Source organism: Triticum aestivum, chromosome 6A, assembly GCF_018294505.1.
Source record: "Triticum aestivum cultivar Chinese Spring chromosome 6A, IWGSC CS RefSeq v2.1, whole genome shotgun sequence".
In the NCBI taxonomy this organism is placed as follows: domain Eukaryota; kingdom Viridiplantae; phylum Streptophyta; class Magnoliopsida; order Poales; family Poaceae; genus Triticum; species Triticum aestivum.
Window position 1 is genome coordinate 576375264 of NC_057809.1, and position 16515 is coordinate 576391778.

Consider the following 16515-nt stretch of genomic DNA (forward strand, 5'->3'; position numbering starts at 1 on the left):
ATGAGCACCTCGTCCAGTGGGGTAGCCAAACGCAGGGCCAAGCCAAGGATGCAGCGCCGTCGCCACGCCCCAGCTGCCCTGAAAATCACCGCCACCCACGTTCAAAACCCTAACCCTAGGCGCCGCCTTCCGATCGCCCTAGCGATCGCCTCTCGGTCGCCCCTTAGAGAAAGACGTGGTGGACCCGCTGGATACCCTTCATGACCCGTCTTGATGTGGCACCTCCTACATTGGAAACATATCAACGCCTAGGACACCATTCGAGCCAGGCCACACTGACGCAACGCGCCCCGACCCCAAGGCCCTCCGGGCCGCCGCCGCCTGCAGCTCCATGCCTCTGCCACGCGTGCCGTCACGCAGATCTGGAGGCACACCTCTCCACGGCCCAGCGCCCCGCGCCGCATGCTGACCGCACCGACCCACGCGCCCGCGCTTCGCAGCAGGCTCTCCCGCCGGCGCCCTGAACCGCCCCTGCTTCGCCCAGGCTCGCGCTCATCCCCTGCTCGCGCTCATCCTTTGGGAGCTGCAGTTCCCAATCGAAGCAGCAGCAGCAGCAGCTCCTTTTCGAGCTGCCATCCTCAATCGAAGGAATCAAGCGGCTCCTCTCCGAGTCTCGGTTCGCAATCCAAGCGGCTCCTTTTTTTAGCGGCAATCCGGAATCAAAGCAGTCCTTCCCGGGCTGCAATCAGAAACAGGTCCTGTTTCAGTTTTAATATAAGTCTCCGAGCTGCTGCTATAAATCTGGTCTGGCGGCAACCCTAGTACTCCCTTGGGCGGCCGACTGCCAGATCGATGGCCAAACCATCCGTGGACGGCCTCGGCAAATCCTCCCTCGATATGGTGGTCAGTCTGTCCTCCTGTTCCTTTTTTTCCCTTTATTAGGTGGAGCTCTTACAAAGTTAGCGCATGATCAGAATTCGTCGTCGAATTTGACCTTTTTGGTTGGAAAATATATCAAAATTGCCTCAGTCCCTTGAAAGTATATAGTCAAATTTGTGGGGCTTTTTTGTCCAAAGTATAAAAACTGTATAATCAAAATTGCATCCTTTTGTGGGCAAGTACAAAAATTGTACAATCAAAATTGCGTCTTTCTTCAGGAAGTATGAAAATTGTGTCTGTTTGTGGAGAATATTAAAATTGCACCTGTGATGAGACTAATATAAGAAATCAACTATGATTTGTTTCCATATCAAATGTAGGAGGACGATGAAGTTGACAGGCTCAGTAAGTTGCCCGATGACGTTTTGCTCAACATTGTGGAGCGACTTGATATCGCTGATGCTGCACGAGCCACCATCCTCTCCAGACGCTGGAAGCAGATCCCTGCTATACTCTCAAAGATTGTTATAATGGTTGCTTCTTTTCAACCCAAGCATGAAGGTGGGAAGTTAACCTCGGATGATATAGTTCGGGCCAACACCAACGTGCTGGAAGCAACGAGGAGCATACTGGAAAAGAGGGCCGGAAGTCCACACACCATTCACCTGCTGCGCATGCAATTCTACTTGGGAGACGAGTCCATTTTCATTGGTCGGACTGTTGCCAACACCATAGCAACACACAAGGTTGCTTCAGTTGAGTTTACAATCTTGACCAAGGTGCGCACAAATTTTACCAATAATAACCTGCTCACTCATGGGAGGCAGTTCATGTCATTCCTTGATTCGTGTCCAAACGCATTTGGTGGTCTTGCACGCCTCACGCTAGAGAATTTGAGGTTAGGAGAATCAGACTTTCCCAAAATTTTCAGTATATGCAAGCAACTCGAGGTCCTCTGCCTCTACCACTGTGATATGGGCATTGAGTCTTTGCTGGAAGTGGAACACTCACAACTCAGTGAACTGGTGATTGGCCGTAGCGTGCTTATTAAGAGGGTTGATCTGAAGTGGGTACCAAAACTCACAGTACTGAAATTTAATATGTTTCGATCTCAAGATGACCCCTTCTGTCTTGGCTATGTCCCACTTCTCCAGACTGTGAGCATCATTAATACTGGTTTTTCTTGGCACAAGATGCTCAAGATAAGTGAGTTGCTGGGTGAAACCGCCATAAGCAACCTGCATTTGAACTTCAAAAGTGAAAAGGTTAGTGAAGGTTCTCAATGTTGTCAGTGATGTGCGTAAGTTTTGGTGTCTGTTGTGGGTGGAGGTTATAATCATTCTTTTTGGTTAACATAGTTCTGCGTTTCCCCACTCTTGTGCAGATTTGGGTCAAGCCGGAAGGTCGAAGACAATTGTTACCAGTGTTACACAAGCTAAGGCTTGTGAATTTGATTAACATTTCTGAAGAATGCGATCTGAGTTGGATAATGTTCATACTTCAAGGTGCACCCACCCTTAAGGAACTACGCATCTTGGTGAACTCTTGTGCTGATTATTCAATTCTCGTTTTTATTATGTCATTTCGAAGTTCAAACTTGCTGTGTCCAGTTAAGAATTTTTGACCTGATCAAATGCAGGTGCGGGACCATTTATGTGAAATGGTAACGGGGGAGCGGAGAAAAAAGTATGCCTTTAGCGAGGAGAAGGACAAGGGACTAGAGTGGGAACCATCTGCATCTGATTTCAAGCACCACAACCTTGCCGAACTCAGAATCTATGGGAGGTTTGAAGCAGAAGAAAATATCGTGCGCTTTGCCAGGAATGTGATGGAAGCAGCGGTGAATCTCGAGGACATACAACTTTATAAGAGTCCAGTGTGTGAGAATTGCAAACACATGCTCCAGGAGTGGACGTTGAAGGAGAAGTCGTTGCTTAGCTACAAACTCAGCAAGGGGATGCTGTCTTCGCTCGTCCGGATTCAGTTCCCAAGTTTAGGGGAAATTTTTACTTGGCCAAAGTACTGGTCTTGAGCTGCAAGCTGCGTTTTTTTTTTTGAGGGGTTGCAAGCTGCAGTTGACAGGAGTTGTTGTATGCATCGATTAATCGTCACTAGTCAACCTTTTAAATTATTTCTGTTTTGAGATTGTACTGAGTCGAGGAGGATAAGGAGTAACTCTTGACATTAGTGTGAAGTATTTTGGCAAATGAAAGTTTCGGATGTGTTATTCGTGGCAAATGCTTGCACCTTGTTTTTGTTGTGTAATCCCTAAGATTGATGAGGACATAGACATGGAGCTGGTTAAGGCCTTGTATAATGCAAGGTGCTTGGAGAAATAAACCAGGCTTTCCTTAAGCACCGTGTACAAAGCAGACGCTTAATTAGGCGTCTCTTCGATAGAAATAAGCACCGGTGCTTCAGAAAAACCTGATTTATTTTTGTAAGCACCTATCTAAGCACCTAGCATTGTACAAGGCCTAACACTTGCCCCAAACCTCTATTCGCGATACAAACAAAAATTACCCCAAACCTCCGTCTGCAATACAAACATTTTTTTTACCACAAACCTCCGTCTGCAATACAAATAAAAATTAAACCAGCCGAACAAATATCATGCAGACATACATAAAATCCAATATGAGTTACATAAACTGGACAGTATTTCGTCTGTTGAACTAAAACTTAAAAAACCTAAAGCAGACGTATTCATGCAACATATAAAATTTGAGATAATTTACATGAACCGAGCGATATTTCGTCCGTTCAACTAAAACTTACCAAAAACCTAAACTAATTTGTAGCGGACGGTGAACCTCGTATTCCTGGGCGGCAGGACCTCCGTCGCCGTCTTTGCCATTGTCGGAGTCAGAGTCGCCGTCGAGGCCTTTCCAGTGGCAGAAGGGCGCGGGGGCACGATAACCTTGCCCGGTCGCCGCCTGACGCTCGTGGAGGAGCTGCTCGGCCTCCTCCTACACCTTGCGCAGGTCCACGTCGGCCAATGCCGACCCTGACCGGGGAGCCCTGCCCTTCCCCTTGCCGGTAGCGAGGTGGTGTCGCTTAGCGATGATTTCTCCTCGATCTTGGCGAGCTCCCGTCGAGGCGTGCAAGCGCTGCACGGACGTCTCCGTTGTGGTGACGGGCCGGTCTCGGGCCCATGCCTCCACTAGGCCGGGGTCCGCACAAACCCAGGCCGGCGCGATGTCGGACTTCGCGGACGCTGCACCCTCCGCGCGGGCTCCCTGGCGGCCCCTCGCCCGCCAGTGTTGTCCTCTGCAACGACAAGCCGCTGCCGTGACGACCAAGATAGTCAAGGAGGCACCCGCGCACCTTCGCGATGGGCACCTCGTCATGTTGGAATATTAGGCAAATTCATGATCAATTTCATTAAATAATTCATGACTAGAACAGAGACTAACATGCAAACTAGATGAACAACAAAACATGCAGAGCACAACAACTTCACATAGAGACATAAACAGATCACGAAGGATGCACGGTTTGTTAGTTGCTGTAGGAGCGACGGTGTTGATACGATGTTGACGGCGATGGAGACGACGATGAGTAGCACCGCCTGACTTAGACGAAAGATGACCCGTGATGATGAACTTGAGCAGTCGCGCAGAGCGCTTCTCAAAAACCCAATTCATCATCTCCCGGATCGCAAAGACAAATGGTTTGATCTCTAAGTCGTATACTTACCAGACAAGAAATAATTAATTTATCTGCCAAGGCATAAATAATAAAACGGCAAAAAGGAAGCCGCGTCCCTGCAAGCCAACGGACCGGATTTCGGCGGACCATTCGCGCACGTACGCGCCGCCCCGAGCCCGGCCAGGCGAGCGCGTGTGTGTGGTCTTCCCTTTCTCTTCTCAACACATCACTTAGAGTGGTGGAGAGAACCCACTATATAAAGAAGTCCAACTATTCCTCAACTTTTCAGGGTGAGACTAAACTTAGAGCCACCACTTGCTATTTTATTCATGGGCCACTATTTGAGATTTCATAATTTGTTAATGAGCTAGGCCCATTATTTCTAACACCTCCTTCACGGCCTTGTTGCACCAAACGCGGCGTGAAGTGACGTCGGCTGGTTGATGCGGTTGTACCGGTTGTCCAATTTGACGTCGCTGTTGTGCTGGGGGAGGGAGGCTCCTGCTTGACGCACCAGAGAGGCGGTGATGCCAGCTCCGCCTTGGGACGATGGGGAGGCGGTGCCAGACGGTGATCCTTGAGCGACCGCTCAATGAGGAGGTGCGGCTGGTACTCCTCCTTCGCGGCGGCCCCCGCAAGGAAGTGCAGTTGCTGCTCCTCCTATTGGGAGGAGAGGATGATCTTCTCCTTCGTGGAGAACGATGGCCCCGGAGAGCTATGGCGACGGGGCCATGATCCGTATTTGGAAGAAAATCTGGAGTCAACCGCCAACACGGAGAACCAGGACTTGGTCATCGTCGCGGAGAAGAAAGGAGCTATGACGGTGGCGAGCTAAGAGAAAGGGAGCGGCGGTGAGCGGAGAGGAAAGGATAGGAGATGAGCGGAGAGGAAAGGATAGGAGATGTGATTTGGACGGCGCTGGAGCCGTGCTTAAATAGCCGAGCCAAGTGAGTGGACGGGAAGTCGGCTTCAATGTGGTGCACCGGCCGAAATAGACTTCTCGGTTGTCGCGTCGATGTTAAAGCGGCATCACTCGCTCATTCCGTTGCGTCACTCTAAATTGCATCAATGTCGCGTCCGCTCTAGAGTGGCTTGACTGACATGAATGTGTGACGCCCCTTTCATGCGGAGAGGGTTTGAGTGGGACCAATGCATACGTGGACAATGTGCGGACCCTGCAAACCTCCTCTTAGATTGTGCGCTGGATAGCTTGTAGCGTTTCAAGGGCCCCTGAGTTTGGTTAAGTGCCCGCCGGCCTAGATAGATACATAAATGTCAGTTTGAATGAAGTCAAGTGTAAACCGTATCAACGACGAGAAATTGAAGTGTAAATTTGGATGGTTTGAAGTGGAAACCTTAACATGCGAAAGTGTCTACCTCATTAGAAAAGCAAGCATCTACCGACGATGTATTCATTCGAGTATCAACGGACGTTAATCAGTTGTCAAACTCCAAATGTTTGGTCGGTAAGGGCATGATGAAGCTGGTGTTGGAGATGCCCTCTTAGTGATCTGGAGGTGGACTCCGCTGGTCATTGTGTTGGTGAAGGTCAAACTTTGCGCTCTGTGTCGCTCATGCAAGGAAAATTCACAATCTATTCATTTTCAATCATGTCAATACAACGAACAGTAGAAATAATAAAAATTACATCCAGGTCCGTAGACCACCTAGCGACGACTACAAATACTAAAGCGAGCCGAAGGCACGCCGTCATCATCGCCTCTCCCTCGCTGGGGCCGGACAAAACTTGTTGTAGTAGACAGTCGGGAAGTCGTCGTGCTAAGGCCCCATAAGACCAGCGCAGCAGAACAACAACCACCGCCGATGAAGAGTAGCGTAGATCGTAAGGATCCAAGCTGAAAAAGCACAAACGTAGACGAACTACGACCAGATCCGAGCAAATCCACCAAGGACGGATCCGCTGGAGACACACCTCCACACGCTCACCGACGATGGTAGACACACCACCAGAACGGGGGCTAGGCAGGGAGAACTTTATTCCATCTTCAGGGAGCCGTCATTGTCTCTCTTCCTGAGCAGGACACAAAACCTAACAAAACTTGAAGAAACATCTAAAAATAGAGCCCTCCCGTCAGTAAGGGCCGGGATCCACCGCGTCGCCATGGCCCTAAGGCCACCGGAGACGAGACGGACCGGCGGGGGGCCGGCCGGAGACAGAGAAACCCTAAGATTTTCTTGGGGAGGAGGCGTCTTTAGGAAGAGAAAGTTTATTCATGGGCGCATACGTACACTAATTCAAGAGATGACCACCACCTCTAAGCGAGATGTGCACAAATAAGTAGTACAGTAGATGGGATGCCGTAAAAGAGAGATCAGCACGCCAAGAGATAACAGCCTATCCACAGTAACCTGCTTGCCACACAAAACTGTCATCAGATTGTTTTTCAACTCTTGGCACAGAAAATGCATGATGATTGTTTATCAACTCTTGGCACAGAAAATGCATGGTGTTGGTGTTGGTTTCAGCCAACCAACCAAACAAAACCAAGCCAATATATAACAAAGAGGAACATAAGAACCCGCATGCTACAGTCGAGGAAGTTCGTATTCTATTATACATGTATCTTGCTCAACCTGATGATACAGTCAGGAGAGATCCCAATGACACAGCCCAAGGCAAGGCACCCCCTATTCCTAGTCCTGAAGATCCTGCTTCTCCACAGCGTTAGACTCCCCAGCGTTCCCCTGGACAGTCACTTGATTCTCGGCAGATTGCGCCTCCACATCTTGGGCACTGTTGGCTTGCTGCTGCGCTCCTCCACTGTTGACTCCCTAGCGTTCCCATGCGCATTCACTTGATCCTCGGCAGACGGCGCTTTGACATCTTGGGCACTGTTGACTTGCATTCTTTCCCCTGCGTGCTTGACCCGCGCTACATTATCTCAGATGCAGAAGCCTCACCCTCTCATCAAACCATGCCTGCCACACCTGCATTCTTTCCCGTGCACGCCTGACCCGCGCTCTCAAGTTTCTTTGCTCTCTTATTAACCGGTCAGCCACTGTTTCCAACTCCTGGTGCCTTGCAAACACTGGATCTTCCAAATCAAAGCGAATCAGGTATAACGCAAACTCGTGCACCTCGTCACAGTAATCATCCAGAACTTCTGCATACGCACCCATCTGTTCGGCCCACCGAGTGATCCCCTCGAGGTGAGCCTCGGAGACACGGACATGGTCAGACCTTTCAGCAGTCCGAAGCTGGGTCAACAACAGTGCGGCGTGTGCCAGCATGTCGAGACCATGTGCTTCATATCGCTGTGAGTTAGCCAAAGTACACTGAATTCTCTGCAGCCGATCAGGACCATAATCTGCCAGGAAATAAGTTTGTAATAAAAGAGCTGTCAAAAAGGTAATAACAGCACATCACAGATGCAGGTAGAAACAGAAAGGTGCTACCAACAGCATAAAATTATTGTATTGCAAAGGAGCAACAATGTCGGTGAGTCTCCTGGATAGTATGTTTTTCTGGAGGACATTCTGAGCTAATATCTTAAGAATGATGCAATTTTGACCACATTAGATGACATCTAAGGTTTTTGTTTAAAGAGATCCCGAGTAGAGACAAAGCTCTAGGACCTACTCCCTCCGTTCCTAAATATTTGTTTTTCTAGAGATTTCAAATGGTCACCACATACGGATGTATATAGACATATTTTAAAGTGTAGATTCACTCATTTTGCTCCGTATGTAGTTACCATTTGAAACCTCTAGAAAGACAAATATTTAGGAACGGAGGGAGTATAACTTTGGTACAGTGGACTGTCTGGTTAGTTTAACTCGGTTTTCTTTGCTAGAAGAGATCAGCATTAATGTGGACTTTTGTTCTTTTTAACTATGCTCAGTCACTCCTTTTCTTCCAGACAACAAAGTGTAATGTATAGTTAATAATTTAGAACTTGGAAAATGTCGACCCAAGACAATGACTTCAGAACCAGATCCATCCTCAAACTAAAGAGTTTATACATACCATGGTCATCATACATTGGCACATGATTCTCTGCATACTGAGCCAGCTCCTGGGGATTCTCAGCGAATAACTGTCCCGTCAGAACATCTTCATCTGCATTAGTATCAATCAGAAATTCAGTTTAATCCAAAGAGAATTGGAGACAGCAAGTACAGAGAAACATAATGCTTTAGGTCTAGTCACTCTTTTTTCTTTTAGACGACAAAGACATTTACTCGAGTAACATAATTCAAAACTTGGAAAATGTCTGACCTAAGATAATGCAGGTACAAACAGTATAAAATTATTGTGTTGCAAAGAAGCAACAATGTCGGATTATCATGAGGTAATATCCCTATACATAGAGCATTATATTTCAAAACTCAGTTTAATCCAAAGAGAACTGGAGACTACCAGTACAGAAAAACATAATGCTCGCTCTAGGTATAGTCACTCGTTTTCTTTTAGACAACACAGCAATTTACTCAAGTAAGATGATTCAGAATTTGGAAAATGTTTGACCTAAGACAGTGATTTCAGATTCAGGAACAAATCCATACTCAAACTATACAAGGGTTTGCACGTACCAAGTTCGTCAAAGGCTGGCACATGATCTTCTGCATTCTGTGACAGGTGCTTGAAATCATCATCACCTGCATCGTTATCAAACAGAAATCAAAGACATGTAGAAAATATTTTGATGCACCATGGGAAACAACAAAATATAAGTTCTCAGGTGCCCAAGTTGCATTTTCAGCAATAGACAAACAATCAACAAAGGTCGGGAAAGATTTAAGCAATAATAAGAAGCACCAAAGAACTCATTAAACTATAAACGAATGTTTAAATGTAAACTCATTCTGAGGTTCATCCTCCAGGGGCTTGTCATCATCGGTTGCATCTCCAGGAACCCTAGCGCGGACGGGTGCGTGTGGACGGCGACTTTGGGCGCGCCCTGGCCATGTGCCACTGTACCGCTCGGTGAAAAGTTCTCTCTCATTTTGGGGGCACGGTGAAAATTTTCTTACCGAGGTGGAAGACGAGGGCTTGCCGTTTCACGGTGGGCTGGGCTGGCGCGGTGAAAGAGAGAGGGAGGGTAAAGTGGGCTGGGCCGCTCTGCTTCCTCTCTCTCTCTCTCTCTCTCTCTCTCTCTCTCTCTCTCTCTCTGTATTTCTTTTCTTTTCTATTAAAAATAGAGAAAAATGCAAAAGAGAGAGAGAGAGAGGGCTTAGTGATGAGTTTATGCATGAGACCAATTCTTATGGACTTTTTACAAAATGTGCGATCCAGGAAAAATTGTTCTGGGCATGATTGGAAAGTTTAGATTCAAACTCATTTGAATTAGGCCTAGGTTTTTTTAAGTGTCCAAAAAAATCATTTTTTTGTTGGAGATTATTTTCGTCATGGAAGAATTTGTGAAAAAGTCTGTAGTGTGATCATTGGATTTAAATTGAAAAGGAATTTGGATAGGGCTTGAATCGAATTTGAGTGGCCAAAATAAATAAATGCAAAGAAGCTTCAATTGAATTCTGAAAAATGCCCGGTTTTATGTCATTTATTTAATGGCATGATGAAAAAAAATGAAAATGCAAAGTTCAACGTCTCATAGTAACTACTCCCTCCGTCCCAAAATAAGTGTCTCAACTTTGAACTAACTTTAGTATAAAGTTGTACTGGAGTTGAGACACCTATTTTGGAACGAGGAAGTACTAGTTAGATGCACATGCGTTGCTACGGGGGTAATAAAAAGAAATGTGGTGGCATTTGATCGAAAGGTGTCATGTGCAGTTTTACACCATGTCATTATTGTTGGGAATCGTTGCATGGAAAACAAAAAATATTCTACGCATATGCAATGATCTATCCATGGAGATGCATAGCAACAAGGGGGAGTCCTCATAGACCGTCAGCGGAATCGTTTCACAGCGCGGTTGATGTAGTCGAACTTCTTCGCGCTTCAACCGATCAAGTATCAAACGCACGGCACCTCCGCGTTCTGCACACGTTCAGTTTGGTGTCGTCCTCGCCATCTTGATCCAACAAGTGTAGCGAGGTAGTGATGAGTTCCGGCATCACAACGACATGATGACGGTGGTGGTGAAGTGATCCCATGGGGCTTCTCCTAAGCACTGCGATGATCTAGAACGGAGGAGGAAACTAGAGGCGGAGGGGTGCCGACACACGGCATGGAATAATCCTATGCCTTTGTGTGGCACCCCTCCTACATATATATAGGAGTGGGTGGGGAGGAGGCAGCCCTAGGGCGCCCCCAAAGGGCTAGCCGAATCCAACTAGGTGCGCCCCCTCCCCTTTCCAAATCTTTGCATTGGGGGGGGGGGGGAGGAAAGGGGGGAGGCGCCCCCTCTCTTTCCTTCTCTTTGTGAGAAGAAAAGGAAGGAGTCCTCTCCCTTCCTTCTCCATGCGCTGCGTCCTAGAGGGGGGCGCACTAGCCCCCTATGGGCTGGTTTGCTCCCCTCCTATGGCCCATTAAGCCCAAGGACATCCCTCGCCCGATACATTCCGAAATCATTCCGGAGTCCGAATACTATCGTCCCATATATCAATTTATATCTTCGGACCATTCCGGAGCTCCTTGTCATATCCGTGATCACATCTGGGACTCCGAACAACATTCGGTCACCAAATCACATAACTCATATAATACCAAATCGACACCGAACGTTAAGTGTGCGGACCCTATGGGTTCGAGAACTATGTAGACATGACCGAGACACCTCTCCGGTCAATAACCAATAGCAGAACCTGGATGCCCATATTGGCTCCTACATATTCTACGAAGATCTTTATCGGTCGAACCGTTATGAGAACATACACAATTCCCTTTGTCCGTCGGTATGTTACTTGCCCGAGATTCGATTGTTGGTATCTCTATACCTAGTTCAATCTCGTTATCGACAAGTTTATACATGTTTATTGAATTCCTCTGTCATCTCTTATGGTTTATTTTATCCAAGAAGAGCATTATTTGTCCAGTCTTTCCCTCATCTAGTAACAACACATCCTTCAGAAATTCATCATGTTGGCATTTGATTGAAAGGTGTCATGTGTAATTTTATACCATGTCCTCGCAAAAACAAATATACCATGTCAATATACATGTTACTATCTTCTTGTGTCATGCGTTTATGATTTATTTTCTCCTATTAGAGCATTATTTGTCCAATCTTTCCCTCATATATTACCACCTCGTTCCTCATGAATTCGTCATGCGGTTAAAAATCTCGAATCTTATAAATTCAATATTGACTAGAAGTTATAAAAATCTTGCTTGTCAAACAGGATGAAGGAACACGGCGAAGCTAGGTGGCGAGTGCAGGCACCACAATGGGCACAAACACGACACATATATTTAGCATGCATACATCAAGCACGACTACACAGGGTTTTATGGAAGTAAATTATAAATCCTCTTACATGCCTCTTTCTGCAAGTAAATTATAAATCCTCTTACATGCCTCTTTCTGCCCGAATGAACTCTTAACCGACATGTATACATGCTATAAACAGAAACCCTATAGTTGTAGACCCATCGGTATGCCATTTTTTTAGGTTTCTTCAAGAGCTTAGGTTCTAATCTTTTGTACTATGAGCGCTTGATGCACAGTTTCTTGTTGTAGGGAAGAAATTGTTGAATGCCTTAGTGAATGGTAGCTTCCGCTGTTTAAAGATCAATGTTGGGCAAACACACATTTCTTACACCATGAGTGTATCACTGCACATGTTTGGCACACTGGCCCTTCACCTAGAGATATTGGCTCCAGTATAAGTACTATACAACAGAGTACAGACAAACATTGCGTTGATAAGCATAATTTACTTTCAAAAAAAGCATAATTTAAAATTTGAGCTACACACGTCTTATGTGATTCTGACTAAGCTCATGCTTGAGAATAGAAGGTGTCTCCGCATCAACTCACGCCTAAGGACAGAAGTTGTCACTGTTCTTCTTCCCATGGATCTCTTCTGTTGTCCACCACCACCATGGATGAGTCCCCACTACTAGGGAAAAGCCTAGCAGTAACGCTGGTTTTTGGCCTAGCAGTAGCGCGGGAGCCTGCACTACATCTAACTTGTAGCAGTAGCGTTGGTTTTCCGGCGCTACTGCTATACCTACTTAGCAGAACACGCTATTGGTAGTTACTAGTAGGGTCGCTCAACCCCGCGCTACTACTATTATTACATATTCTATTTCTTTTTTATTTTATGTCGTATTCATACACCGTTATACAAGTTTTCATACAATAGCAATTTAGATATTGTTATTACAACATAATGAGTTATTACATCATTGGGTGAAAGAACCGCGAATTAGATTCAAGTGGATGGATCCAAAGTGACCAAGGTGGATTAGCGTGCACTTTGGATCCATCCACTTGAAATTAATCTGCGGTTCTTTCACCCCAATGATATAATAACTCATCATCATCATCATCATAATATCATTAACAACTTATCATCATAATACATTATTGTCATATAACAACTCCTCGTCATCATCATTTTCGTCCATGAGACATCATATAACAACTTGGTCACTAGTCATAATAACAACTCCTCCTCCTCATCATCATATTACTCATAATCACAACTCCCCCTCCTCATCATCATCAACTCTAACACATTGTAGCACATAATAACAACTTTTCATCATCATCAGTCATAATCAACACTAACTAATTGTTCTTAATACCTAGGACCTACTCCTCTCTCCTAGGTAAAATACCATAAAACAGATAAATCGGTCCATCTCCATAATGGAGAATGGAGATAAACGTATCTCCAACTTGTGTCTTGCACACATTCATGTTGTCTCCAATTAGTTGCGTGTGCGCATTCATCACTTTGCTCCATTCTTTGATTTTAAGCCTTCCATCGTTTGAAGAAATCGAATATGCACCGCGGCAAGCCTTCGAAGGAGTTGGTCATAAGCTAACCATATGCATATCACCTTCGATAAACATCATGTCAGGCACAACCTCTTTCGGGAGCCTCTGTTGAAAAACGTAATAGTAACATATATAGTTAGCAATGTAGTTTACTTAAGAAGAATGTATGCAATGAAGTTACCATCATTAACAAAATCTTACCAAGTTTTTGGCAATGAAGTTACCATCAAGCAATTGATGGACTAGTGGCACATATCTAGTAAAATTTGGGTTGATACAGTGATTGGTTTTAAAGGCCTCAACATCATCTATGAATGAGACAAGATAACCTTTCTCCTCACAATTAAGCTCGGAGTCCTAGATGTAGTATGTCCTGTCTACAGCCTTTCGAGTATTTATTTAAGATAAGAAATAAGCTGGCAATTATAAATAAATGAGTTTAGTACCGATGAACACCAAATATTTTTAAATTAACAATATAAATTACTTAACTTAACAAATTAGTTTGACAAACTCACATTTAGGCAAAACTGGAGGCATATCCACATCCACCCAGATGTCGATATTATCATCATCATCATCTTCGGGACGAATATCAAATGTTATTTGCATACCCTCCTCAAATCTATATGCCTTGCAGAGAGCTTCCCAATTAGAGCACCGAAATGTGAGTGATTGACCGCATTGTACAGCTTAACCAGAAACACAAAACCATGTTTAGTTCTTAAGTGAGCCCTCCTCGCCTCCATATTCTCAAAGTCTTTGAAACCGAGCTTCTTCAATACATATGGTCTTGCATGGCACGTGATGTACTAATCGAAATGGAAAAAATCCAGAAATTACACGTTGAACGAAAGAAGCACAAGTGATGATATTAATTATGATGAAATGCTTGTTGTTGAGTACCGTACAAACATCAAAGGTCTCTTCCAGCTCCAGGTGAAAAACCTATCATTTTGCAAGTGAGGAAAACTGTCGCACAAACCCCGGTCATCGTAGCAGTACTCGCACTCAGGATCCTATCATCATTAGACATCTCCTGTGTTCAAAATTCAAAGATTATAAATGTCGTTTAATTCTCTTTCCGACAAATCCAAGGCACTCGATATTTCCTACATTCTAGCAAAAGCCATGCCAAAATTCACGGAAAAATCCGGCATGACCTTTGCTAAAAAGGACATGTCGAGCGCCTGAAATTTGCCAGAACGAAAATTAATCAACACTCCGGCAAAACATAGGCCACTAGCTCGGAGGTGTTCCCTGCAAACATATCACTACTAGGGAAATGCTTATAGGTAGGACGTCAGTAGTAGCGCTGGAAAATAGCAAGTGCTGCTGCTAATTAGCAGGAGCGTTCCCCTAGGGCAGTGCTACAAGTAACACTTTAGCAGTAGTGCCGAAAAAGGAAAAAATGCTACTAATAAGTGGGACCCAACGAGCCCACCGACACTAGCTGTAGTAGCAGTGCGGCCCAGAATGCAGCGCTACTGCTAAATTTAGTCCCCTCCTAGGACCCAAGTTTAGTCCCACCTCGCTCCGCGAACAGGGTGTTTACTGACGATGACATGTACCTAGGGTAGGGTAATAGGCCTGACCTAGACACCCTTCCCAAGGACACTACCCTACAGCCAAAGGAATTCAAAGCACAACAACAGCTACCGACTGAAATCCACTCGGATAACCCAATTCCATTCGACCAGGATATACTCACTCGACCACATCAGAAGCCACTCAGGATGGCAATGGTCAGGCGTTCACTCCGTAGTCTTAATGATCATTTATATACCTTTACTGTTGGCATTACCAGTAACGCCCCACCTTTATGTACATTGAACCTCCTTGTAACGTGGGCTGGCTGGGGTCTTGACGCACTCTATATAAGCCACCCCCCTCCACTGGCACAAGGGTTCGCACCCCCTGTAACTTTACGCATAATCCAATCAACCAAGCCTCCGGGCACCGAGACGTAGGGCTGTTACTTCCTCCGTGAAGGGCCTGAACTCGTAAACCTTGCGTGCACAACCTCATCGTAGCTAGGATCTTGCCTCTCCATTCATACCCCCTATTCTATTGTCAGACTTACTCCCACGATAGTTGGCGCCCACCGTGAGGCAGGTGTCTTAGCGACTCTCCAGTGAGGTTGCGATTTTTCCGATTCCCATCATCATGGTTTCCGACGGTGGATTAGCTAAGGGCCGCGAGATCTGTCTCGGCGCGCTCGTTTCGTCGCTGACGATTCCGCCTGGCTCTAGGAGGCCCCCTCGACGTCGAGATGCTCCCTGTCCGCGGGGCTACTCACTTTCGGGCGTGCGCCTGTGACGTCCTTCTGCGGCAGCCGTCGACCTAGTATTAGTTGGCTCCTATGGCGTCTTCACTCCCTGCCGTTCGTCGTCACAAGCGTTCTGGTCGATCGCGACTCTAGCGGTGGGTGAAGCATGCGGTGGCCCGTCAGTCGGTCACCCCTCAGGTCGCGACAATCGAGCCCGATGAATCGCTCTATGGGTTGTTCGACCTGTCGAATGGCTCCATGGAGACCCTCTCCGAGTGTGACATCAGTGACCCTGCGGCAGAAGTCTTGGTGGTCAACATGTCGCACAGCCCACCTGGTTTCCGTCGCGACGACGACGGCGATGGAGGTGGCGATCCATCACGTGTTCATGAGGAATATCATCCCGAAGCCCTCATTTCGCAGCAGAGGGAGGAGCTGCACCGCCGCAACATGGAGGCACTCCACACTCCCATAGTCGGGGAGACCGCCGAGGCCCGGGCCTTGGAGGCTACGCGCCTGGCCACTTTGGCTGAGCGCGCATGGTTGGAGAACCTTCAGCATTCACTCGACGAGCGCGCTCGACAGCAGATTCCCGAATCCAGTCGACGACGACTAAGGATGGCAATTTTACCCATGGGTATGGGTACCCGTGGATACCATACCCGCATGGGCAGGATATGGGCACAATTTTATACCCATGGGTAGTACTCATACCCTACCCGTTAAGTCATGGGTAGGGTACGGGTATAGCCTTTTATCCATGGATATACCCATACCCTACCCATTTATACTAACATGTGAATTTTATACGTGATTCACAAGTGTACCTATGTTAAAGTTGTGTTGTGAGCTTATGAACCTATGTTAAAGTTATCACCAATTTTTCAATTTGAATTGAGATA

At 46.2% G+C, this 16515-nt stretch overlaps 2 protein-coding genes across 2 annotated transcripts; one reads left to right on the forward strand and one right to left on the reverse strand.

Moving 5' to 3' along the window:
• The first annotated feature begins 239 nt into the window (after positions 1-239).
• Positions 240-3057, forward strand: LOC123128643 (uncharacterized). Its single transcript, XM_044548713.1, has 4 exons — positions 240-843; positions 1200-2084; positions 2204-2356; positions 2459-3057. Exons 1-4 carry the CDS (start codon positions 793-795, stop codon positions 2849-2851), a joined length of 1482 nt encoding a protein of 493 aa, XP_044404648.1. The 5' UTR covers positions 240-792; the 3' UTR covers positions 2852-3057.
• Positions 3058-7268: 4211 nt separating this feature from the next.
• On the reverse strand, positions 7269-9334 carry LOC123131103 (uncharacterized). The gene is made up of 3 exons (XM_044550861.1): positions 9025-9334; positions 8459-8551; positions 7269-7799 (listed from the first exon to the last, which is right to left on the reverse strand). Exons 2-3 carry the CDS (start codon positions 8472-8474, stop codon positions 7369-7371), a joined length of 447 nt encoding a protein of 148 aa, XP_044406796.1. The 5' UTR covers positions 8475-8551; positions 9025-9334; the 3' UTR covers positions 7269-7368.
• Between the last annotated feature and the right edge of the window lie 7181 nt (positions 9335-16515).